At 46.0% G+C, this 25604-nt stretch overlaps 1 protein-coding gene across 1 annotated transcript; it reads right to left on the bottom strand.

Annotated features, from left to right (window-relative positions):
• Positions 1-1789: 1789 nt before the first annotated feature.
• NR1D2 (nuclear receptor subfamily 1 group D member 2) lies at positions 1790-24628 on the bottom strand. The gene is made up of 8 exons (XM_063154477.1): positions 24345-24628; positions 20729-20989; positions 18688-18776; positions 17721-17865; positions 15510-16126; positions 12108-12293; positions 8117-8327; positions 1790-3734 (listed from the first exon to the last, which is right to left on the bottom strand). The coding sequence occupies exons 1-8, from the start codon at positions 24358-24360 to the stop codon at positions 3538-3540; spliced, it is 1722 nt and encodes a 573-aa protein (XP_063010547.1). The 5' UTR covers positions 24361-24628; the 3' UTR covers positions 1790-3537.
• Between the last annotated feature and the right edge of the window lie 976 nt (positions 24629-25604).

Genomic DNA, 25604 nt, shown 5'->3' with positions numbered 1-25604 from the left:
GAAAACATATCACCAAAAAAAAAAAAAAAAGTCTTTTTTGTGCTGTTATTTTTTTCCCAATGCTGGCAGTAATAATTTTGTTGAACATTTTTTTGTGTGGACCTTTAAAAAAAAAAAAAAACAGTAGATACAATATTTTCTAGAGAAGCTTCTCTTATCTCCTAGAAGAGCACACACTCTAAAGTAGGAAATGAAGCTGGAACAATAACAGATCTTTGCCCCTCCTATTCTTATTTTTTTGTACACTTTATAAACCCAAGACTTGTCTTAACCAAATAGTATTTTTTTCAGCTTTATTCTTTAGCTGTCTTATCCTTTCCTCAGTTACAACGTTATATTCTCCAATTAATGAAGTGTTTAAAACAACAATTTTAATGATGCACCCCAAAAATCTCTGTAACTGTAGCAAGTGGAGTGCACCAGGAAACCCCATCCAAACACCTGGGAAGGCAGAGCAGTAGCACAGAGGGAGGTGCTGGCTCTCTCTCCCTGCTGCTGTGCCCCAGCACAGCCCCGTGACCTTACAGCAGCTGATGTTCTCATCCAGAAGAGAATCTCTTCTGCTTTGTTCATCCCAGCGTGCTCTCCTCCCCCCCAGATTTCATACAGAGGAATACAAAGAACACAGACACACAAGTTTAGCTTGCTGACATAATGCCCATATTTAATCTTTTAAAACAAGAATAAAATCAAGAATAAAAATTTCATTTAAGTCATACAGTACATTAATCTTTCAGCAATGACCCAATCTACAGTACTCAAATGCCTGGCATGAAGTCTATTATCTCAGCATTTAACAAGTGTATAACCAGTGACACAGTAAAAGAAGAGCTCACAATACACAGCTAACACAATGAGTTTAGATTTTCTTCTAAGAGTCCAGCTAGGGTTTGTAATACATGGGTCATTTTTGAACCATACTTTAATCAGCTTTTTGTTCAGTCAATCTGTTTGGGGCTTTTTTTTTTTCTGTTATGTGAGTTTTTCCATTATGTACAGGAAGATTATTTCAAATGAAATTGCACAAGTTAGAATATCTATCTATAGGCATACATGGTCAATCTAACTAAAAAAATTTAATAAGCAGTAATTACTCAGTCCTGGTTATACATTCCTAAAGGCTTAATAATACAGTTTTAAGAAGAAAAAAAATTAAAACAAAACACAACAAAACACAGCTGTAGGGTGGCAATCTCTGTAAGAAGCCTTCTTCCCTCCCAAAACAACCAAAGGCTAACTGTATTTCCATGTTTGAAATGGGGTCTACAAAGAAGTCATTTCAGCAAATAAACAACAAAAACCGTGTGACTGTGTCCCCTCTAAAGTCTGAATGGTTCAATGCGTAATTCAGTGAAGCTCTCAAACAAATAATACTGGTAGGATGCAGACTGTTTAAAGAAATTAGGACAATATGCCCTGATAGAACATTTGGGTAGCAAAACTGTATGTATGAAAGGGCCATTACCCAGTGGTTAAAGCAGCTTGAAGCAGGACAGCCCTGCCTGGGGAAAGGGTGGGCTCTTCTGCTCCTCAGCCAAGGCAACAGCTCAACTCTCCCCATCCCTTACCAAGCACCTGCCCTGCCTGCCCTCAGCCCCTTCCTCCTGTCTGAGCTGGAATCCCCAGCCCAAGGGCCAGGGGAGCATGCAGGGTGTGAGCTCTCTTCTTCCCATCCCACATCCTGATGCTGAGCAGCAGGCACGGCTCTGCTTCTGCTCCAGCTCCACCACAGGCAGGAGGGCTCCTCGCAGCCCACCACAGGCAGGAGGGCTCTCTCAGCCCACCACAGGCAGGAGGGCTCCTCGCAGCCCACCGTGGTGCAGCAGGAGTGCTGCAGGCTGGAGGCTCCCTCCATCCTGGCCCTGACTGCCAGGAGCAGCCGCCCTCCCAAGAGCAGCCAAACACTGCAGACCCTGAGGGCTACTTCTAAGGCAAGTTCACTGAACTAGGGTGATGGAGCATCTTCTTCCCACGTTAGCAAAACATAAATGTAACTAATTAACACAACTGCTTTGACTTCTTTTAGTCTCTTTTCTGGTGCCAGGTCCTGCTACAAATGGAAAAAACCCCATAGAGAGCTGCTTTCCTAGATGGAAAAGCAGCAGAATTTTACGCCTTGCGGATCTGCCCCACAAGGGCAGTAATTTGCTACTGGCATAAACAACAAAAAAAAAAGTCCCATTTATTTGGTTGGTTTTTGTGGCGTTTTTTAAGAAAAAAACCAAAACAATCCAGACCATCTAATGCACCTTCTCTGCACATCACACACGCTCACATGCACACACACCAATGGAGAGCTCCAGAAGAACAGGCATGGGAACCACAAAGCCCAAATGGAGAAAAGACATGGGGAACCTCACACTTCTGTTTTCAATTCTCATTTAGCAATGAAGCAGCAAAATGATGTATTGCAAGAAATAAACAGTCACAGAACACACATACACCCGAATGCAACCATGGGTACATTTTTCCCATTTTTTCTTCTTCTGACAGACGTTGCTATTAATCTGACAGTTTCTTTCTGGCTGTGCTGAAGTTTTTGAAGAGCATCTGGTGCTTATTTAACCTTTATCAAAACACAAGAACCTCAGTGGCAATGGACAATCCATCTCATTAGTGCCACAACCAACCATCTCTGCTTGAGATTCTCTACAAAACCCTTCTGGAAGCTGAATCTGACTCTGCCTCTTTAGTGCCACTCTTGGTTGTTGTTTTTTTTCTTTAAATTAACAAACACAGCATATTAATGCAAATTTGATGTTTTCTAAAAAATGCTCAGATAATTAGTTCAGCAGTATGCAAAGTGCATCTATTTGGTTCTTTCCATAGATCACCTTCTGTTTTAAGTTTAAATTCCTTCACAGTTTAAAATATTGTGAAGAAATTATATGTATACTTTATGTATAGAACTATTTATATACATACACATATATACACACAACTCTGTACTTTATATAGCCATAAACACTCACTACTTAACTATTTATATTATATACACATGGCATGAACACACGCTCAGTGAAGAGTTGGTGCAGGCTGAAACCATTCCATCGGGTTTAATGGAATAACAACAGTGAAACCATGAGTGAGTTATCAAGAGACACAGACATACATCTATTAGATAAGTGAAAGACCAATTAAATCAGCTCTTTCATTTTCCTATTAGCACAGGATTGTTCCCACCCCATTCCATGCTCCATAAGCACATACACAGCTACTCTGCATTCAGTTTAGGTGAGAGGGCAGTGGTGGTTCTTTTTCCTAGATGAAAGGAGAGTCCATATTCACTCGGGCTCACCACAGCCTCTCCTGCAGGAGCGGGCACAGCTGGGCCTGGATGCCGTGCACGATTCCGAGGGCTGCGCCGCCGCCAGCTGAAAGCACCTGCCAAAGCTTTATTGCATGGTTATGGGACAGCTATCAACTGTTCACAGTCTGTGAACTCGCTCCAACAAGTGGTACAACTGTATAAATACATACTTTAGCACAAAACAGTTTAACACGAGGCAAGTCCAAGTACAAATGAGACCTAAAGGCCTATGGGTGAACTTTAAAGGCCAGCAGTTCTTCAGAGTGCATGTTGTTTAAGGAACGCAAGTCGGGTAATTTCAAAAGGAGTTTTGTGAAAATAGAGGCTTCGTTTGGGTGATTTTTCATAATTAAGGTCCTTAATGCACGGATTAGTGTTTCCTGAAGTGCCTCCACAGAATTGACATTTTCTATTCCGGAGCGATCTAAACAAAAGGGCAGGGTGAGAGGGAGAGAGAGAAATTAAAAAACAGGAGGGTAGGGGGGAAAAAACTGACTGAACAGATGTAGCCTGCAACATAAAACCAGGGCAAGAATCCCTTACTAAATTAACAAGCACAAGAAAAATCAGATACTTATGCCAGAAGTTTTAAATCACACACCGAAAGTCTTTCAAAGGTTATTTAGCATTAACTTTTCAAAGTACTAAGTTCATGCCAAACTGGAAGCATTCAATCTCTATTTCTGTGATCCCTAACCCATGTTTCCAGAGGATGACAGATTGAAGCAAATGTTTAAATATGTTGCTGAATCACAACTTTCAACCCAAGGAAAAAGACAGGGTGCATGAAAGTAAAAATTTCAAATGTTTCTTAAGGCTAGATATAGAATCCTAAAATTAAACTGAAGGTTTGAGGAGGAAATCCCACTTTGGACAAGCCACAGCTGTTATCTGCACAATGGAATTCTCAGGGGTAAAGGGAGTACAACCCTTCATATGACTGGGCACTATTTCCGAGTGTGTTCTGAAGCACTTAAAAAAAATGAAACATGATGCAGCCAAAAATTCCCAGCCGAGGAAAAGAAGAATGTCAACATCAAGACAAATATTATGTTCTCGCATATTGCACTCCCACCACACCTGAAGCATTGCTTTCAAGAGAGCTGTATTTAAGCTGAACACACCTGGTATCATTAGGTGGAACCTCAGTAAGCAGCTTGAAAGGATGAATTTTTAAGTAAAACATCTCACCACATAATCATGCACAGTAGCTGGGTTTTTTCCCAAGCTGTAGCTTCTTTTCTTAAACACTATGTAAATTCAGCAGGGCACACACAGCCGAGTGACTGGCACAAACAGAAATGTGCTTTGATGTGTACATGTACTTAAGCACTTTGCAGAACTGGGACGTGGAATGACAACAGCTTTCTGGAGTAACACTGAGTCAGATCCTACAGAGTGGGAATCCCTTCCTTATGCTGTCAGTGCCAATCCCATCAGATTGCTCAGGTGAACAGGCTAGGAAATCCTCCTGGACTACTCAGTGCAGTTCCCTACTGCTATAGGAAAAATTATTACATAATCCAATTAAGTATGCATCTTGAAGCAGTTGCATGTGTTTTGTTCCTTTAGGATGATTGTTCCAGAATCTTCTACAATTAGGAGCTCTGGTTACTATGAAGCAATTTTTATTAGCACACATTCCACTTTTCCTTTTCTGTGAAGACTGTCCAATAGGTTTGACAGCTGCTGTCCAAGAGAACATGAGTGAGGAGACATCTCTGCCTTTATTTATTAAATTATCTCTCCTGCTTGTCCCCTGCTCTGCAAAAGCTTTGCTCTATTCTGAGCAGGTACAGTGACATTTGCACAGAACATGCCCAACAGAGTTCCACAAGAGCTCTGGACAGTGAGAACAGCGCTGCCTTGCCTCTGAAGGTGGAAGAATGCAGCCCAGCCTCTCCTGGTTGCCCTGGGTGAGTTACTGTAGCCTCCTCACTTCCATTAGTCCAAGTCTTTCCACCCCCTCTCAGTCACTTCCAGTTGCTCCCAGTGGCCAGCAGAAGATTTTAGTATTATGCCAGTAAGGGAGAATAATAGAGGGTGTGTACTTCATATTCTTCTACCACAAAGCAAGACCCTTAGTTAAGGGATTATCTGCTCTCTAGACCTGCACAAACCACATTCCTTCAGCTTTGCATCCGCCCTGCCTTTTCCTCCTCCAGTGGCCATGATCCACCTTACTACCTCTCCTGCATCTTCAACACATCCAGCCAACTGAAGCCAGAGGTGAAGCATTCTTTTAATTCTGGAACAGTACCAAGATAATTCTTCAGCACCACCCAAGTGTGATCCTGCTTTTTCTTTCTTTGTCATATGACATGGGAAGGAGAGGATGTACAAAGTTACAAACAGTCCTTGCTACTACCCCTGCTTCTTCTGTACATTCTAAATACTACTCCTAAGAGTGGTTATTCATCCAGTGTTAAGTGGAGATGTTTCTCACAAGCATTCTCCCAACTAGCAGTATTTAGAGACCTAACTTCTTTTTCCATTGGTGGGTTTTGTTTTTTTCTTAGTTTTAATCAACTAAAAGTCTTTAAAAAGATCTTGAATTACTGCAGCACCGTACTTTATATTGTGGATCACTTAATGAACATTCAACAGTCACACTCCTTTCTGCTTTTGGAACTGATGTAAATTTTGACTACTATCTTCCTTTCAGTCTTTTCTAAAATAACTTGAATTCTGAGATGAAGAAGTCATAATGGCCTTTTTCTTCCACCTTCAGTCCTTCTTACACTTATGGCATTTTTCCCTTTGCCTGCATCCCAATGTCAATCTCTGATCCTGTTCATCAACTCTTTATCTCCAACGAAGTGCCACATCCCCTTATAGGAAATTACCTTTTTGGTTACACTACTCCTCAAAGAGTGGGATGCAGGGATCTGTCTTTCAAGATCTGTTTTATCAACACATGCCCACAATCCTTCAGTTCTATGGGCACCTTCTCCTCCTGGCACTCCCTCTCACTGTAAGCACCTTCCCCAGGAACTCTGCTGAGGCCACTTCTGTTCTGCACTACCTGCCTGAGCATGAAGCCAGCTCATTTACTCACTTGTGCAAAGTAGCAACTGCAGCATTTCAATCCAGTCTCATGTAACAGACCAAAGTTGCTCTGAAAATTTTTGAACTCACAGTGATCCTCAGGGTTACCCTTGTGTCTGGAATACAGCCCCAACACTGACTAATAAAGCTGTACTTTATAAAACCCTATAAAATTTTGTGAAGATGTCCAGGAAGGCCATGATCAGGCTGCAGATCAGATCATGAGGCAGCTAAGATAGACAGCAATAATATCCAAAATATGACCTGAAAAACCCTCAACAACTGCAAGAAGCCTGAATACCAAACACCTTCTCTTTGTCCTGCTGCATGTCCTGCTGACACCACATGCTGCACATGTTACATGCCATCCCTAAGCTAACCCCTGCTGGGAGCTGGCAATCAGCACAGTGCATTAAAGGCTGGGGAGATGGCACTGTGCTGGAAGCACATTTAACAGAACAGATACACCCACTTAGACTGAAAACAGGTGGCACAGAGATAGAGATATTCTAGGACCCAGGAGCTGAGCAAGCAAGAAGAATGGCTGTAAGCCTAGTTAGAGTGCACAAGAAGAAAAGAGACCTGGTTGTCAGTCCTTATTTTACAGGCTGCCTGCAGTTCTTGTCAAGAATTTCCAGAGTCTGGGAAGGCAACTAAGACTTCAGGTTTCTCTGTGCTACCTGAACATTTTCATTAACAGATTCCATGCTTCCTTCAGATCATAGTGCCATGCTTCCTTCACACTGCCATTTGTTCTGGCCCTTGAAGCTTGCTAATTCTGTGCCACCCGCTGCTCATTATCATGGCTTACAACCTGAGGAAGAGACAGCTGCCCTGTCCTGTGCTGTGACATTTCAGCTCAGCCATGCACAAAGCTAACAGACTGAACTGTCCTACCTTGCTACAGAGGCCTCACGTGCCTACAGCACCATGCCTGAGTGCCCTTCCTTGGTAACACATGGATCTAAATTGCTCATGTGAGAGGGCTGCCCTTGTTCAAGGAGTTCAGTGCTCCCAGCTGCTGCCTTGCTGTGTAAGTGGGCACTGTGAGCATTCCTGCTACCTACCCCTAGGAGAGCTTCTTACCCAGGAAGCAGGGATTCTGCATCTTGCATTCCAGGCATTATATGCAGAGCTAATGTACCTAATTTGAGGCTTGAGATAATACTGCAGAAGTAGGTGCTTAATCCTTCTTTGAATCTGGGCCAGGGTGTTCTGTCTATCCAGGGACTGAAACAAGATAGGAGGCTGGTGAAGATGTCAGTGGATTGGCAGGCCTTTAGTGGAGAGAAGTCACGATGCAGATGATGGGGCTTTCTTGCTGACATAGGCAGAGATCAAACTGGTGGATTTAGACTTAAGCAAAATACGCAACAGACTTAAATGACAGCACTGGGAAGCAAAAATACCACCTTATCCAAAGACTTATGCTGTGCAAGTCAGGAGTAATTTCAGTGATGCTGTCCTGTGAAACTCAGAGGAGCCAGACAAATAGCATCTTAATGGCCATGGAGCAGCTATTCGTTTTTGCATTACACAGAAAGCAGTAGGAAACATAAGCCCATTGTCACCGTTTTTTTTTAAAGGCAATATTAGAAAGACTAGGTATCTTAAAAAGTACATTACAGGCTGCTAGTACCTTAAAACCTACTCAAGTGCACTTATACATGAAATAACAGGGTATACATTTTACAGAAAACTTTTAATAGTCACACTCAATTTTTGGCAAAGGTGCAAAAGTTAACTTTCTCTCCTTACCAGCAGATACCAGGACAACCGCTGTAAACAAACTCATCTCCTCATCACTAAGTTGCAGGGCATTTAGTTTCTCACTAAATTCAAACATTGAGTTGAGCAGATCACCAGCTCCCATTGAATGCAAGTCATCCACACTGTACTTCTTGCCACTCAGAAAGGTGACAGTACGTTCCTTTGCATCAAACAAAGATGCAAATCGTACCATTAAAACCTGGAGAAAGAAAAAGGAAGGAAAAAAAGAACAACAAAACCAGATAAATGCAGGTGCATTTGTAGAAAAGCCAAAGAAAAAATTAAACCTTTTAACATCATTCGAAGTGTCTCATTAACCATTCTAAAAGCATTCTATACAGAAACTGTCAGCATGCTATTGAGCTGCAAAACACAGTGCAAGCTCTGGCCCCGTAATCTGAGAGAAACAAACAAGTGACAAAATTAGGGAGTGGATGCAAGGGAGGGGCTACAGCATATGAAAGGCAGGAAAATTAAAATTTAAGCCTCAGACAGCCTGAGCCACACAGACCATGTCATTCATAAATATGCCGGTAGGACAATTTGCTTAAGCCACACAACAGCCAAAGGCACACAGAGCATTAAAAGAAATGTTTACTGGGCCACACTCATGAGGAGCAAAATGAAGGTACTGAACCAGATTCTCACTTGGCATAAAGTGGAGCAGCTCTATGGAAACAATGCTGATTTACACCACCTGATGATCGGGCCCCCTAGGCATTCTTTGGAAAAGTACCATGCCACATCACTGTACCCACAGGAATGTTAATGAGCTCTGCTAGAAAGGAGCCACATGTACAGCTTTGAAGAGGCTGGGGAAGCACAGCTTGAGATGGCACCTGGTCTGCAGCAACTGGGAATACCCCTTTGGTACAAGCACCTGGGCTGGAGCAGTTGAGGTGTGCTAAACTTACCCCTTTGGGCTGAAATTTCTCTTGTGGTTTCTCAGTTGTACTGTGAATGTTTCCCTCTTGAATGGCTTGTAAAGTTTCATTTGCTCATGTTCAACAACCTTATTTACATTTCCAAGGTTTAAGTTGCACAGAACGACTTTCTTATTTGAAGAAAATGAACTAACTGGCATTGGTTAAAACTTCAGACTCACTGTAATCTCTTGGTGTGACAGTTGTCTCTTCTCATTTGCCCTATTAACTGCATGAATTCAAATGTTTACTACAGGTGAGAGGAGAACCAGGTTTTCAAAGACTAGTACCTTTGACAAGCTTAAAGAAAGGAGTGTTCAGAACAAACAAAAATATTTGAGAATTCAAACACTGCTCATGCACATGACATGACCTGCTCCTAAATTTAACGAGCCAAACAACATGCAGCAACCTCGATGGACAGAGGAGCACTACATACTACCCACTTTGGTCAGCTAAGCTATCTGTCCTTTGATGACATTAACTACAGAGTGCAGAAACCCAGATGCAGAAGCCATCAGAATACAACAGAAACAGGCAAAGGGCAGGCAGACAAAGCTGAACTTGTGCATTAGCACAGACCCACCAGGTATCCAGCAACCTTTCAGTTCAAAATGGTTTTCTCCCTATAGAACTGGGCTTTAGAAACATCTTTAAATAACAGGAGCAACCAGGATTAGTGCTGATATTCAAAACTGAGGCCCATAAAGTTGTGCTGACTTATTCTAAGGTAAAGACCCCACCTATTTCAGTGCCACCATTCTAAACAAAGAAGAACAGTTTGGACTATGGCATAGCACAGGATTGATTCATCCCACTTCACTTCAAACCAGGCTCATACTTGTGCATGCTGAGGACACACCTGATCAATCCTATCACCTGACCATAGCAACACAGGCACATAAAAACCTCCGCTCTGGAAGGTTGCTTGATCATGTCCCTAGCAGCTGTAGTCAAATCTGAGTCACTACTCAAAGGGATCCAAGGCCCTTGTTAGCTCTACCATCAACTACATTTGGAGGGGAGGTGGAGGAGGGCCCACTCAAAACCAGTCGAGTTCCTTATTTTAGGCTCGGTGCTGTTTCTGAGCTGGCTCTCAGAAGAAGCCATGCAAATGCCACCACGATACACTGAGCTCCCCAGCACTCCCAGTTCTGAGAGACCTTTACAGCTTGCCTGTGTGTGAATATAAATATAGCTGTGCAGCTTCTGCACCAACATTGTCTCCATGTGTCCTCGTACCCTCACAGGAACAGGCACTCCTCAAACATGAACTGTTAAGAAGCACAGTGCCAAGCCAGCCACACCAGACCTGGAGGCAGCACTTTCACTCAGGTTCTTCTATTAACATGCAGACATTGGAATATCCTGGTTCAGTTACCCAGAAGACAGAAATGACCTTGAATGCACCAGGCTTTCAAGATGCTTCTGCCTCTATCACAATGGTTTCATTAATCCTGTTGTGGATTTTTCTCCACTGTTCTGCAGCCCTACCTTATTTTTTTTCCTGTTGCTAAGATGCCACATAGGCCTTTAACTGCAAGTTGCAGCTCACTAACAGGAATCATTAATGTTTCTTATAAATAAGTGAATAGTGACAAGCATGCAGCCATACATTATTACTAATTCCCTGGATACAGAAACCTCCTTATCAGCAGGGCTTGTAACCAGCACAAAAAGCACAGGAGTGAGGCCTGAGAAAAGCTTCAGGTGAAGGAAGGCCAAGACAAAATGTTTTACTTGCAAAACATGAAGGTTTGGCTTTACATTATAGAGACAGTTCAAGCCAAATTTTTCACTCTCCTCCTCCTTTGCAGAGGAAGGAACCAACATTTTTGTGAAAGGTAAAAGTAGTGAAGAAGCAAAAATACAGTCTTTTCACTACAGGAGTTGTAGATGAATATTAAAAGGCCAAGAATAAGTATAACAGAAAAAAATACATAACAGCAAAATGAAGGAAACAAGAAAACTAAGAGACTCCAAGCAACAAGTGTTCCTGTATAACTTTTATCTTCCAACCCAACAATTATTCATTTTAGAACTGAGCTGTATAAACGCAGACAGAAGACCCAACACATCACACAAGAAATGTCTTCATTTCAGGTAAATATAAAATCCAGCATCTCTCTTTGAAAGAGTAAATCATGTAAACAAGAGCAAAGGCATCACCAATGCTACACTCCCCAGAAAAGCACAGTAACACCAAATACTTGGGACTTCAGCTCCTCTGACCCTCTCTATTCAAATTTCATATTTGAATATTTATGAAATGTGTTCTCTCTACTAAAATTTCACATTTGAATATTTATGAAATGTGTACGGTCTCCAGTAGACACAAGGGTCTGGAAGGGCAACTAAAACATGATGTAAAGGTCATCTAGTGAAGGTCACTAATTATAAAACAGCACCAAGCTCTGTGGTATCATTTCCAAATTAATACCACTAATTCACATATACGTCATGACCACAAGTGGATGCAATTAACCACGAGGACCTAGTGGGATTAGTCTAGAGTAAGTCAGGCTGCAGCTGGCACACAGCATCTACAGAGCTGCAGCAGAACACGTATTTATCACTGTTACTGCACTGGACATGGGTGCTTCAGACACTCCCAAGGTGCCACCTAAGTGGGGACTGGTCAGGATTGGATACTCTGGCTTTTGCAGGAAGCAGAGTGGCACAAGGAAGGACATGCAGAGCAGTAAACACATTCCTTGACAACACCTGTAAGTCAGACAGCTTTCTAACCTATCCACCCTTCCAGATGCAGTACAGCTCCCCAGAGTAAGCAAAGGTAGCTAGAAACCCATAATTATGCATTTATTCATGTCCAGGAAGGAGGGAAGAGTAGAAGGGCTGAGTAGTTTTGAGCTCAGCGGAAGAAGGACAGGTCACCAAAGTCTGACCAAACAGATCCCTCCGACACCATCACCTCAGAGAAGGCTCAGAGCATCCATGAACAAGGCGGTTTCACCTGATGCACCCCAGTTCTACTTGTACAGGGTCAGACTGAGGCACAGCTTGTCAGGTTTGGAATACAGACACAGTGGTCTCACCTCAAAGGTCCCAGCCTTCAGAAGATTGACCTGGTCATGCTGGGAGAGGTCTCGGAAACCTGGGATGCGCTTGGCAAACTCCACCACTTCCTTCACTGCAGGAGTAAAACTCATGGAAAACTCTTCCCAGATTTCATGGCCAGACTTGTTTGGGTCCACATGGGGAGTCTTACTCATTGGGCAGACCTGATGTTTGCAAAACACAGACAGAAAACAACTTTTAAAGGTATCATCATTCCAAATACTGACAAATACTCAAGAGAAACACGTTTATTATTCAGCAAAAGTCTGCAATAATGACATGGAGAAAAAAGGAGATCAGTATTCATCAATCAATTCCCAAAGAAACTGGATTTCTTCCCCTTGCTTTAAAACAAACAAAAAAATCCACGGGATTTTTAGCAATCTGTTTATAAATTCGTTAACTCTGGAAGCTACAACACTGTGTACTGCAAAAGACCTGACACAACCAAGGTTATGCTATTCTTCCCCGATCTCAACTGATCTGCTCTGACATCTGAATTTCTCTTTACTTGCATTATCCCTGTAATTTCACAGTAAATTGCAATTTCACAATCAATCAGTTGCAATCTCACAGTCACTACGACATTCATTCTCCTATCTTTCTTGTTCTGCAGGCAACTGAAGTGCTTCAGTCAAGGCGACAAAGATGTCAACACCAGAGCAAGAAAGCAAGCCTTGGTTTCCTGAGTCACAGGTTTACACCCTCATTACAAGGATAACCCTCTTCTGCAAGTTTGCTTTTACTTGTATCACTGAAGGAGAACACCAAGGAACTGGTATTCCAGTATTTCTCAGTCACAAGATGATAAAATGCTCTTTCTTTTATACAAATATACAGCAATTTTTTGTAGGAAAGTCTGAATCCATTACAGTGAGATCAGACATATCAGTCAGGGCTGACTGCCAATAAATTCCCTCTGAAAGATCCAACCAGAAGCTCTGCGATATTTTCAGTTCTAGCTTCTAAAATTTACATCTTTTAATGAAGCTTAAACCTTTTAATATTCATTTCACCTGTCACCATCAAGGACAAAATTTCCTTTTAAGTATTCCTCACAAGTATACTAAATGGTGTATGTAATCCTCCATAATGTCAGCAAAACAAAGAGAAAACAGTGAAATAAATTAGCAATTCCTCAGAGCTGTGCTATTTTTTCAGGGCATCTTGAATATGGTAACTGCCTAGCAATTCTTTGCGTGGGAGGTCCCAAGATTACAAGACTGTAATATTTTGGTAAAAGAAAAGGTCTAGGCACACAACCAAAAGGACAGCAGATGCCAACCACTGCTCTGCCTGTGATATTGCAATGGTTCACACATAGGTACTGTTATAAATACAGCACTTTCCAAAAATAAGGAATGTCCGGTTCAGTACCCTGCTCTGTAATGGACACAAAAATCACCTCAATTTCTCTTTCTACAACAGCATACCCTTACCCACAGGCACTCAGTCCCAAGGGGAAACTACCACTTCCACACCCAGTGCATTGTGTCTGTGGTCTCTTGACAGACCTCAGCCCAAGAACCAAAATATTTCAAGTTAGAGGAGACCCATAGGGATTGAGTCCAACTCTGTGCTCCTTGGAGAACCACCTAAAACTAAATCATATGCCTAAGAGTTCCATCCAGGCACTCCCTGAACTCTGACAGGCTTCCTATGGAAGCAGTTGTCAGCTTGTACAGTCACCAGTTCTCTTCAGAGGAACCTCTTCAGGAATGACCTGTTCTGCTTTTCTGGTTACAGGGTTATTGAGTAAAAATGACCAAACCCCTGAACATTTGTCTCCATACAGGTTCAGAGCCTAATTACTTGCCCTTATTGCTGATGACTCATTTTGGTCAGATTCTGAACTCACTGAGTTCTTGGGCAAAACCCTCATTCATATCAGGGATGTGGGGCGGGGAGGGAGCTGCACTGCTCTGCCTGATATGGCTTTGTCTCTTGATCACTGATTAACTCCTGCCTGCAGCTGCCATGCACAGGTCAACCTGACTGGTTGAGTCTCTGCAAGGCAGCACCACTCCCTGCCCGCCCATACTGCCAGGCTTAACCTCAGCTTCTCAGGAGTGCCAAGAATGCCGCTGTAGTGACACCACATACTTTCCCTGCAAGGAAGAAAAGGCTGGGAATTATTATTTGCCATGTTGCAGTGCCTGGAGTCTGGAGTCTGCAATTAAGGTCAGACCCTGCTAGGGATGGCATGGTCTATATATGCAGTAGACAAAAAGATCTTTTTTTTTTTTTTTTTTTTTTGAGAAAAACCCAAGAAACCAAAAAAGCCCCCATGGAAGTGCAGCACCAAAATAAGCACCTTGACTGTGGAGACCTTTGGGGGTCTTCAAGAACATGTGAAGGATCTTCACAAAGTAGGAGGCAGAAAAACACTGGCAGCTCAAGTACCTCAGAAAGGTCAGGGGCTCGCGCTTCACACCAGGAGCGCAGGATGAGAACGAGGATGTTATGTTCTCTCATCCCAGGCTCCAGTGATAAAGAGAAGGACAATCTATTTTAAGGGGCTTACAGAACTGGTTGCCTGAATGGCAGAGAAACAGCAGGTGCAAGGCAAATGAGAGGGACCTGTTAAGCAAAGGCAAAAAAAACACCCAACCAAACCAAACCAACACCCATATGCAAAAAACCAGGAAGCATCCTTGTTAGGAATTCAGTGAGAAAATGATCTAGCAAAGTCATCTAAGGTACCCAGAAGTGTGTCCAGAGCCTCATTTGCATAAGTTCTACAGAGAAGACCCTGAACTTCTCTCTAATGGTTTAACTGTGCATCTTCCTCCTGCCTCTGTTCAGATGTGAACATGTTCTACAGTGAAAAGGATGCACAGCCTCATTAAAACAAATCAAATCAAAAAATCACCAAAAAAGCAGCCTACCCTGCAACAGAGACTTTAAAGCCCATAGTAAGGCCTGCGGACTGGCTTAAAATCCTAGCCCTGGGGTTTGACCCCAGAAATTTGCTCTTAAAACCCTTAAAGAAAATACAGTACCTCTGACTGTACAGTTTATTTGAAAGTAAAGTCTTCAAAAGGACCAAGTGAAAAGGGGAATTTATAAACACCTGTTTTCATTTTAAAGTCAAGTCACATAAAAAACTCATGACTTTTTTTCAGCCAATACTCTTTGATGTTATTTTACTTTCAGTTAGCTAGAAACCAAGCCAAGAAACCCTATTACTTGTATGATTTCAAATTCTTCACATCTTGAGCCATTTTTGTCCCTGATCACAATTTGCACTATCAAACTTGTGTCACCCTTTAAAATTTCAGCAGTTGTGCCAACTGTGTGCAGCTTCACTGACTACGGAGGCACAGCTGGATCACACCCACCAACAACTAAGTCAAATCAAACAACTGATATCAATATACCAGATGCATTCTTCCTCCAGTGCTGCAAGAGTAAGTGGCGTTCTTGTTTGGAGAAAAGCCATCTTCTGGGATCCTCTCACACATTCGCTGAGTGTAACCACTGGTGAAGTTCATGCAGTGGCTGTTTGTGAAGCACACAGGGTGCCCACTTGGATAATGCATTGTGCTTCTCCCTTTGTACTGTCCACCAAGGTGCTGCTCCCTGTCAGGGTACTGAGGGCCACCAAGGCCACCAACACAGTGCTCGCTGCTCAGCATGTAGTGCTCGGTGCTCTTTGACACCCTCTCCCCACTCTGGGGCTGCATCATCTCGGCTGGGTTTTGGGACTGTTCTTGGTTGTACATGAAAGTGTCCTTGTGGGCCCTGGTGACCATGCCGATCACCTCCTCCTTGGCCATGTCAGCACTAGGAGGGGGAGAAGGGCTTTTGATGGTTTCTCGCTCTTGTTTGGGCTTGGAGGAAAGATCTTCTTGAGGTGCTTGGTCCTGATGTTCTGCCAATGCTTCGTTGGGCAAGTGACCGCTGAACTGACTGTTCATCATGGTTTTCATGGCACTCTGCATTTCAATCAACATCCTCTGTTTTTCACGTTTGGGAATACGGCCAAATCGAACAGCTACCGAAGTGGAGAAACGGATAGTGGTGGAAAGGGGGAAAAAAAAAAAAAAGAAAAAAAGAAAAAAGTCAGTCCTGAAAGCGTTAGCATGCACACACAAAATAACACACCCCAACAAAAAAATCCTGTCTTTTAAGGCAAGATTTTAACTGCTCTCACCAATACTACAGCTTGGGTATTACCAGTGAAGTTAAAGAGCTTTTGGGGCACAGGACTGGCACGAATACAAATGTATGGCATTGTTTAGGGAGAAGGCAGCTCTAAGGCACACAGTCTGTAATGCCTTTTCCCCTTTTGCCTCAACCCTGGCTATGCATTATCCACATAGTTGTGTTAACTGCAGAAGTGTCTTTATTAAATCAGCACACCTTCATGAGCTGATAATTAGCTGAATGTAAACACAGTTCATATCATCTTTGCATAGAAGTCCTACAAGACAGGTCCTTACGGATCAATTACGTAACTTACCAAAACAAGAGAATCAAAGCTGAATGAAGCTTACCTTGGCAAATTTTCTTGGTAACTTTGACTTGAAAAGGACACTTTCTGCTGGCAAGGGGATGGGCATCATTGTGGCTGCAGCACTTTTGACCCTGTCCTAGGGAATCTACAACTGCCTCTACCACCCTGTCCAACCGCAGCCGCACAAGGGCTCATAACCAGTTTCGACTGATGTAATTATGCAGTAGTCCATCATTAATGTAACGCTCTTTCATTAAAGCAGGTGCAACCTCGTGCGCAAACAAGCGCCTAGGGGATGAAATAACTCCTATGCACGACAAGAACTCGGAACAATTATTTAAAATAAGTCCTGGCACTCCACCCACTAAATTATTAACAGCCTGAGATTCCTAGTTCTTGTGAAATAAACACCCAGAGAAAATTTAAAAGTGAAACAGAAGGAAGAGTTCTGGTTGTGGCAGTAAGTTGTAGCACACAAATGAACTACACTTTCAGTATTATTTATTAAAATGGCTCAAGGAGTGGACAGCAAGCAAGGCGGTCAGAGACACAGACCGATATCAACATTTCCTCCTTGCCTTTCCTCTCCCTCTAAGGAAAGAAAGAAAGAAAAAAAAAAAAAAGGAGCAGATACATGCTCATCCTATACACCCACAGCTAACTCTTTAGGCTCTATGGTGACTACTCTAAAGCTATCAGGTTGGGCAGAATTCCCTTTCATTGAAAAAGCAACAGTAACAAAAGAAAATAGAAAAAAAAAAAAAAAAGACAAAAAAAAAAGAAAAATATGAGTCTTGTTCAGATTCAGGTAGGATACAGCTGTAAGTCTTAACATTAAACAAAAATTGAGACACTTGTTACAACCATCCCCCTAGCAGGCCACTGCAGCACATCCCACTGCATCAGCTCCACAGGCAGAGAGGTCAGCTCTGCAGCTGCCTGCAGTACCACCTCACCAGCCCAGGACACTCATGGAGCAAAAAGACAAGCTGAACTAAATGCTCTCAGACAGGGAACCTCTCCTTGACAATAGGCCTTGGCTGCATTATCTGTCATTAAGACCTCAGCAACTGTTTTTGAGGTGGGCAGCAGATTCCCTCTCAGAGGATCCCTGCTCAGTACAGGAACGTACCATCTCTCGACATCCCAACAGACAGGCATTTTTTGAAACGACACTGCTGGCATCTGTTCCTATTCATTCTCATTATAGAACAGTTGTTATTCTTCAAGCACTTCTTATACTGGATGTTTTGCTGAATGCTTCTTCTGAAAAAACCCTGTAAACAAGCAAAAAACCCCCACAACTATCATTACAGCACATGTCAAATGCTTCCACCAAGATCCGTGTCTCTGCGAGCACAGTAAACCTCACTGCATCGCATCAGCAGCTTCAGAGCCATCAGCCCCAAGAGATTTTAAAGAACTTGGTACTCCTCATGACTTCCTTCCCCTTTGTGTGTGATCTGTATGTAATGTGAAATAGTTATGATTTCTAATTACAGAAGATGCTAAGTTGCTCCCTGCAGAGTCAGCACCTAAGAGCAGAGTATCTCCAATATTACCCCTATCACTGCACCAACAGTTCCTAAGACATGCTCTCAAACACCTATGACATCAAGTGCAAAGGTGGGAGTCAAAATAACTTATTCTGACTTCCATCTCTGCAGTTTGCAATGTTACAGATTAAGAACACACATATGTAGTTCTGGCTTTCCTCGTGGTAAAGAACTGCTTTTCCAAAGCTGTTTTGTTCTGTGTCCCAGCCCGGGTGACAACTCACACCCACTATCTCTTAATGCCATTAACATGCACATGTCTTGTGTGACACGGTCCTTACCACCTCTGCTTCCAGTTCTTGCTCTCTGCTGTGCGCTCCAAGTCAGGCAGGACTGGACAAGGGGTGGGAACAGAAAGTACTGCAGAGTCTGGAAAATGCTGTATACTCCTAAGTGGTTTGCCTGTTCCCTACAGCTTCTGCAATTTCTCATATTGAACAGAGAGCTATACCAAAATCTGTTTTGGCAGTATCACCCCTTTTTCCCCTATGGGGAGAATTTGAGCATTTCACCAGCAGAAAGGTGAGCAGAAATATAGCTCACCTTGCAGCCCTCACAGGCATGAACACCATAATGAAATCCTGAAGCGACATCTCCACAGACTTTGCAAAGAAGAACCATGCCATTAAATTCTAGAATCAAACAAAAAAGTCAAGGATATAGAAACCAGTGACAACCGCAGGAACACGTTTCCAGCTTTTAAAACCTGGACTTGAATTGAAATATGTCAGGTCAGTTCAACACATGAAAAAATATAGCAGAAGAACAGACAACATGAATGTACAAACCCCCTGAACAGTTCAGAAGGTACCAGTGCAAGGGTGGGGGGAAAGAGGACAAACATGAAGCACTCCAACAAACAGGGAGAAAGCACACATTCACTGGGCTGTCAGAGTAGCACTGCACTCAGCAGCAGAAAAAGAAAGTCTGCTTACATTTAAGCACTTTTAAAAGGACCATTCAGTTAACTAGGCCACCAAAGTTCAGGCTCAATCTGTTTTTTCCATCAGGACAAGAGAGCCTGTGAAAGGCTACAGTTTCCCCAACAGAGAATAAACACTTTTTCTTAAAAACCAGAAATACTAAAGGACACTTTAGAATATATTCAACACTGGCTATACACTGTACCTATCTGATAACAATTTAGGATAACTCAGCCATATCTACATTTGTAGAGACCACTCATTTGAGTGCATACCCAGAATGGCTTGCAAACTTGAAAATACCTTCTCAATCCCGTAAAAATGCTCATGGCTTGGGTTTCTTTAAGCTTTTCCCCACCTATTTTATTTCAGCTTGTCAATAAAATTTTTTTGCAAGTTCTTAGCGCTGGTCTAACATGGGTTTCACTGAAGCCAATGGGAATTTTACCAGTGATTTTAGTAACCACAAAGTTACCTTAATTCAACAGAGACAGCTGGAAATACTCCCACAGAAACATATTCTACCAGAAGAGTAACTTATTTGACATTTGGGTTTCATTTGTAAAGTGGAACTAAAACCTTTTTTTTTAAGGTTTTCAAAAAGAAAAAGAGCCAAACCACAACTTTTTTTTTTTTTTTTTTTTTTTTTTTTAAGCATAGTTAGTACAGAGCTAAAATAGTTACCTATCTAGCTGAACAATTTACAACAGGTTTCATTCCAGGAACATCTGCCCTGATATCAAAAATCTAGTTACTTAAGAATTTTTTAAAAAAGGTTCTTACTAAGAACTTAAGATAGGAATACTTAAAAAAAAATACCCCAAACAACAACGCAACAAAAAAAAAAAACCTATTTGAGGTAGAACTATTAGACAGTTATTCTAGCTTCATAACAATCCAAAACAATAAAACAGTTCTGCCAGTAAAAGAATTCAGCCTCCAGAAGACTAAATTCTAGCTGTTTGCTGAATCACTCATTCCAATACTTATTTTGAATCCTGCCCTTCCAAAACTGTTCAAATATACTTCTCTATCACTGATCTTTTCTGATTACCAAAAGAAGTGTGAAGTAAATATGTATAGATAGACGGTTATGTGTATTTTAAAAGGCCATTCTTTAGTTCCAGTTTATTAGTATTTTGTTTTTCACATCCACAGAATTATGACTTGGAATCAAAAAGATAACTGTTCCACCCACAGCTATAAAAGTATTACGCTTGGGTAATTTATTTTGTTCCTCACAGCTGGTGGGGGAGGGAAGGTGAAGGAGCAGGGGACAGAGTATGAAAGAACAGAAAAACTAGATTTCCAAGACAGCTCCATAAATACTCTTGAAGGCAATTTCTGATTATATCATCTTTACTTCATCACTTCTTAACAGACTCTTTGATTTTCCGAAGATCAGTTTTCACTAGTGACAATTTGAAGTAAAGCTGGACTGTATTTATGGGCTGTTTGAGGTTGGCAGCAATGGGACCCCCATCGTATGAGCATTTGTATGGCAATACCTTATGCATTACCACACACATAATGCCAAAAGATAAACATGGAGGCTTTGCTATGCACCTACACCACAAGCCAAAGGGAGACCTGGTTATAACACACGGGGCTGTAACACAGAAGGGGAAAATGGTGTTTTCAGGAACTGGCACCAAACATACTTGTGACTCCATTATGGCCTTTTGTCAAACCAGCAACACTCGACTGGTTTGTTTTAATAGTCTCCTCCAGCCGATCGCTCTTGGGCGCCCCGTCAGAGCCTTCACTGCTCCGGCCATTGCATCCGCCTTCCGAGGAGGAGCTGTTTGGAGGAGATGGAACAGGCGAAGAGGACGACTGGAAACCGCTGTCTGAGCTCTCGCTGTGACATGAGGCTGGGCTAGATGCCGAGCTCGAAGAGCTGATGTAAGCTATCACACCCCCTAAGGCAAGAAAAAAAAGGCAGCACGTAGTGACATAACCAGCAGACATGCACCGCTGCCATGTGAGCCACGCCGTGACCCAGCACCACCAGATCAGCCATTACGTGCTCCTGGGAGCACTCCCTGCCCTCCCTCTCTCCCTCAAGCTTGTTTGTCTCCATTCGTTTCCTACCGCTGACCTCCCAGTCTGCCTCATCCCCATCTCCCATCCTACCAGCCTCCTCTGGTCCAGGCCAGGATGAAATGGCATAACCAAAAGATGGAGCAACAAGCCATGGTGCTGGAAGGATGGGGCAGCAGGGACAGGGCATGGAGTGACCCAGAGAGGGTTTCCCTGGCCACCCTCTGAGCAGAGCTCATCTGGAGCCAGAGCCAAGACAGGATCTTACAGCGCTGTGGAGCCAGAATGCAAACAAGCTAGGTTAGGGACAGAAATAGGGCAGAGAGAAAGACTTCATGCAGGCTACACGCCAGAGGCACAGAAAGGAAGGGCTGGGAGGTGCTCACGATGCAGAAGGAAAGGGGGCAAGGGAAGGAAATAGCACTGCAGTCTGGTTAGCCTACTGAACGCCATTTGTCCAACTGCAAGCCTTTGTAGCCTTCCTAGCAGCAGCTAAACTCCGAGTGCCAGGCTGCTATTTGCAAACAGCCTCTGTCCTGCCGCGTCTTGCAATCTGACACACTTGAGAATCCCTCCTATGAAACAGCTTTTTGTCCTCAGGCAGACCTGGGAGCAGTTCTGGCTTTTCACAGGCTCCTTCTTCTTGCTCGTAAGCAAGAGAAATTGTTTGCACTTCATATGAGTTTGTCTCCAAGACTCAGCATTTCAAAAGTCAATATAAAAACATTTGATATTTCACTCAAGAATTTCAAAAGCCATAGCCATGAAACTGTTTAAATAAATTACACTCAGTATGTTCTACATTTTATGCCCTTATTGCTCAGTAGACTCTCTTCACTGATGACTCAGGACATTGCAGCAAGGAACTCCACACACCAGTAAGAATTCAAAACTTTAAAAGGGCCATGCACTGCCTGCCTTTGAAGGAGAAAAGCACTGGTGTCTGTAAAATCCTTGATAAATAGAACTGGCACGGCAGGCAGAGGCTGTAGCATCTTACATCAGCCATACCCTCCTCACAGATAAAAGCAGTGGTATTATACAACCCTGAAACATCACTGCTTGCAGGGACCAATTCTGACTTACAATTTTTCAGTACTTTTATTAGACATAACGGTCCCCCTAGCACCTCTGCAGCAGCAAAACTGGCCCACTTCCTCTTCAACATTTCATTTTTTCTACCAAGTAAACCTTTGGCAGGAGGGTTCCCTAAACAGGACACAGCCCAGGAGCTCCTGGCAGCGCTGCCTGGGAGCAGAAGTCAGACCAAGGGGCCATGTGACACGTGCAGGACAGACAGACTGCTCACGTTCCCAGACAGCAGTGTCCCTGCACCCTGCCACACGGGCTGATCCTGCACAGATTCATTTATTTATTTTTTTTTTAAGAAATCCTCCACTCAGCATAGCACGCATTCCGGATCAGGTTTTCGGAGAAAGGAGGATTGGCAAGGGGGGGTCATGAGTTCAGCCAGGGCATGAGAAGCAAGGCATCATCAGGCACCCGTGCTGGGCTAAGGCACCACCTGTTTGACAAAGGTCTGTGCCATCCCCCAGCGCCGCACGCGTCTCTGCCAGGTGCCAGGGCAAAGCTCACTGTTCACCTGGCCCCAGGGAGGCACCGGGCTTCCCAGCAGGCGCCATCCTTATCGGCAGGGGCAGATCGGGACACGCAAGCACAGCCAGCCCCTGCAGGGAGCTCCACGTTTCTCCACGCTGCCACCGCGCCCCATTATCTTTAAACCCTGCTCGTAAAAGAGATGCTCTTTTCCCTCAAGGGTAGGGCCAATGTCACCGAGGAGCACAGAAAGTGTGTGCCTGTGGGGCAGTTTCACCCCTCTTCTCCTCAGAGCTGGAGCAGCTCCAGAGAGCTGGGCTGCTCTTGCACCCTAGAGAGCTTGGCAGGCTTGCCAGCGTCACAGTCGCAATTCCTCGTACTTTCTGTTATTTTAGAAATTACACTTCCCTGTGAACCCTGCTTTTGTTTGGTCAGCAGTCAAAAGTAGACTCTCACGCAGAGCGCAGGGTGACATCTCAGAACAAAGAGCACAGACACGGAGCACGTACACGTGCACACGGACGCCGGCACTCCGCAGAGAGGGGGTACCGGGCTGCTCGGTGGGGGAGGCCGCCCCGGTTCTGGGAATTGCCAGGGATTTTCCTAGGGAACCCACCTGCCGGAGGGTGGTGAAATGAGTCCTCTGGGCTACGCGCTACTGCTGCAGCAGCGGCGGCACCGCCGGCTCGGTGACAAGGACCCTTTGGACTCTATCTGGCGGGATTTACTTTAGGAATGGGGCGGGGGGCACCGCAACCTGCTGGTGTTCCATTAACACAGATCTGGCAAGCGGTAACGCCGCAGGGGCGCCAAGCAGGCGGCGAACTGCCCGGGCGATCCAACCGGCCCCCGGGACGCTGCGGCTGCAGGGGCTCCCCGCGGGCAGCCCCGATCTCCCCGGCTAACAAAGCGGGAAGGGAGCGCGCTCGCCGTGCCCGCGGCCGCCCTCCCGCCTCACCCCATTCCACCGCACCGGGGCTGCGGCTTTTCCCTGCCGCGGTCACGCGGCGCCGGGGCTGGGAGAGCCGGGCCCGCCCTGCGCTGCCCCCGGGCCGCCCCCTCCCCGTTACACAACACCGCCCCCGCGCATCGGGACGGGCCGCGTGCCGCCGCCGCCGCACACGGCCGCACCGCGTGTCCCCCCGCGACCCCGCGCACTCCCCCGCACCGCGCCGCGCCGCCGGCCGCCCGGACCCCCCCCGCTCCGCCGCGGCGGGGGCGGAGCCGCGGGAGCCGCGGGGGCGGGGCCGCCCGGCGCCGCAGCTGCGGCGCGGCCCCACGTGTCCCCGGCGCGCCCCCGCCGCCGCCGCCGCCCCGAATGTAGGTCACCAAAACAGCGGCCGCCCGCGCGCCTCACGTGTCCGCGCCGCTCGCCGCCCCGCGCCGCCGCCCCGCCGCTATTATGCAATGCGCGCGTCACCGCCCCGCGCGGCCAATGAGCGGGCGCGCCGCGCGGAACGTAAACACAGCGCGCACATGGCTCGCCCGGCGGGTCCATGTGAGGCGGCGCGGGGCCGTCCCGGCCACCAGCGGGGCCGGGGCCGGGCAGCGCCGCCGCCCGCCGCGCTCCCCCCGCCCCGCCGCGCCCCGGCCGACCCCCGCCCGCACCCCCGCGCCCGCCCGGCCCCGCGGGACCCTCCCGCACAGCTGCCCCCCGCGGCGGCCGGCCTCGCTTACCCGCGCTGACTTCCATGGCGACCTCCTCCCGCAGGGGCACGGGCGGCGCCGCGCTGGGTTCCGCCGGGCCCGGCTCGGCTCCGGTCGGCGCGGCGCGGCTCCGCTCGGTCGTTGTCTTCCCAGCTCCGTGTCCCGGCCGCAGCCCTACATGCAGTCGGCGGGAGGCTGGCTGGCAGAGAGAGGGAGGGAGGCGACCGCGCTGTCTCCTGTCAGAGCAGCGGGTGCGCGTCCCCGCCGCGGCGCCCTCCCCTTTACAACAAAAGCGCTCTCGGGGAGCCGCGCAGAGCGAGTGCGGCACCGCCGCCCGCCCCGCCCCGCCTCTGCCCCGCCCCGCCCCGGCGGCCGCCCCGCCCCGCCCCCGGCCGCCCCCCTCACCCAGTGACACACTTTCCGCGCCGGCGGCCCCGCTCACGTGCGGCGGGAGCGTGCGGCAGCGCGGGGCACTGCGGCGGCGGCGGGGGCAGCGCCGAGCGGGCTCCCCCCGCCCCTCGCCGGGACAGCCCCGCAGGGGTCACCGCCGCTGCCGCAGCCGCAGCCGGAGCGGCGCTCGCCCACCGCGGCCGCGGGGCAAGGTGAGGGGCGGCGGTGTGTGTGTGTGTGTGCGTGTGTCAGCTGCTCCGGCGCTGAGCACCGGCAGGAAATGCCACCGCTGTGACTGCCGCAGCTGACGAGCTCCCTCCTATCCCGACACGGGCATCTGACAGCTCCCAGTTCCAACTGTCAGCGCTCCATGCCCTTTTAACCGCGTGTTTTCTCACTGCCTGGAAAAGGGAATATCCGGGAGAGACCCTTCTCGGCAGCGCACACACACCGCTGCAGCCATAGTCTCTCCCTCTGCCGCCATAGGGAGAGGCCATCCCAATCTCCGTCTCTCCTGTTTTCTGCCAGGTCGTGATTTTGTCACTCCCAGAGCGATTCCAGCCTCTAATACCTTATACCATGCAGTGATGTCCCTGGGAACAGATCCCCCGCTACGGGGGAGGGATGCGCCTCCAGAGGACCTAAAGCATGGGTGCCCCCACCGGGGTCCCCAGACTCCCGCTCCCAGAAGGAAACCGGCGAAGAAAATGCACCACAACAAAAAAGGGAGCAGAAACTTGGGGAATGCTCTCCATTAAGCTAATACGGAACCCAAAGTGAAGCTCTGGCCCTCCCTGACTCCGGGGTTCAGAGGCAGATGCGTGGCTTCATGGACTATATTGACCTCCAAACTGAGAGCAAGGCAGTGGAGTTAAATGAGGTTAGCCAGTGGAGGTTAAA

This window comes from Melospiza melodia, chromosome 1, assembly GCF_035770615.1.
Source record: "Melospiza melodia melodia isolate bMelMel2 chromosome 1, bMelMel2.pri, whole genome shotgun sequence".
Classification (NCBI taxonomy): domain Eukaryota; kingdom Metazoa; phylum Chordata; class Aves; order Passeriformes; family Passerellidae; genus Melospiza; species Melospiza melodia.
This window is presented reverse-complemented; position numbering and strand designations above follow the sequence as displayed.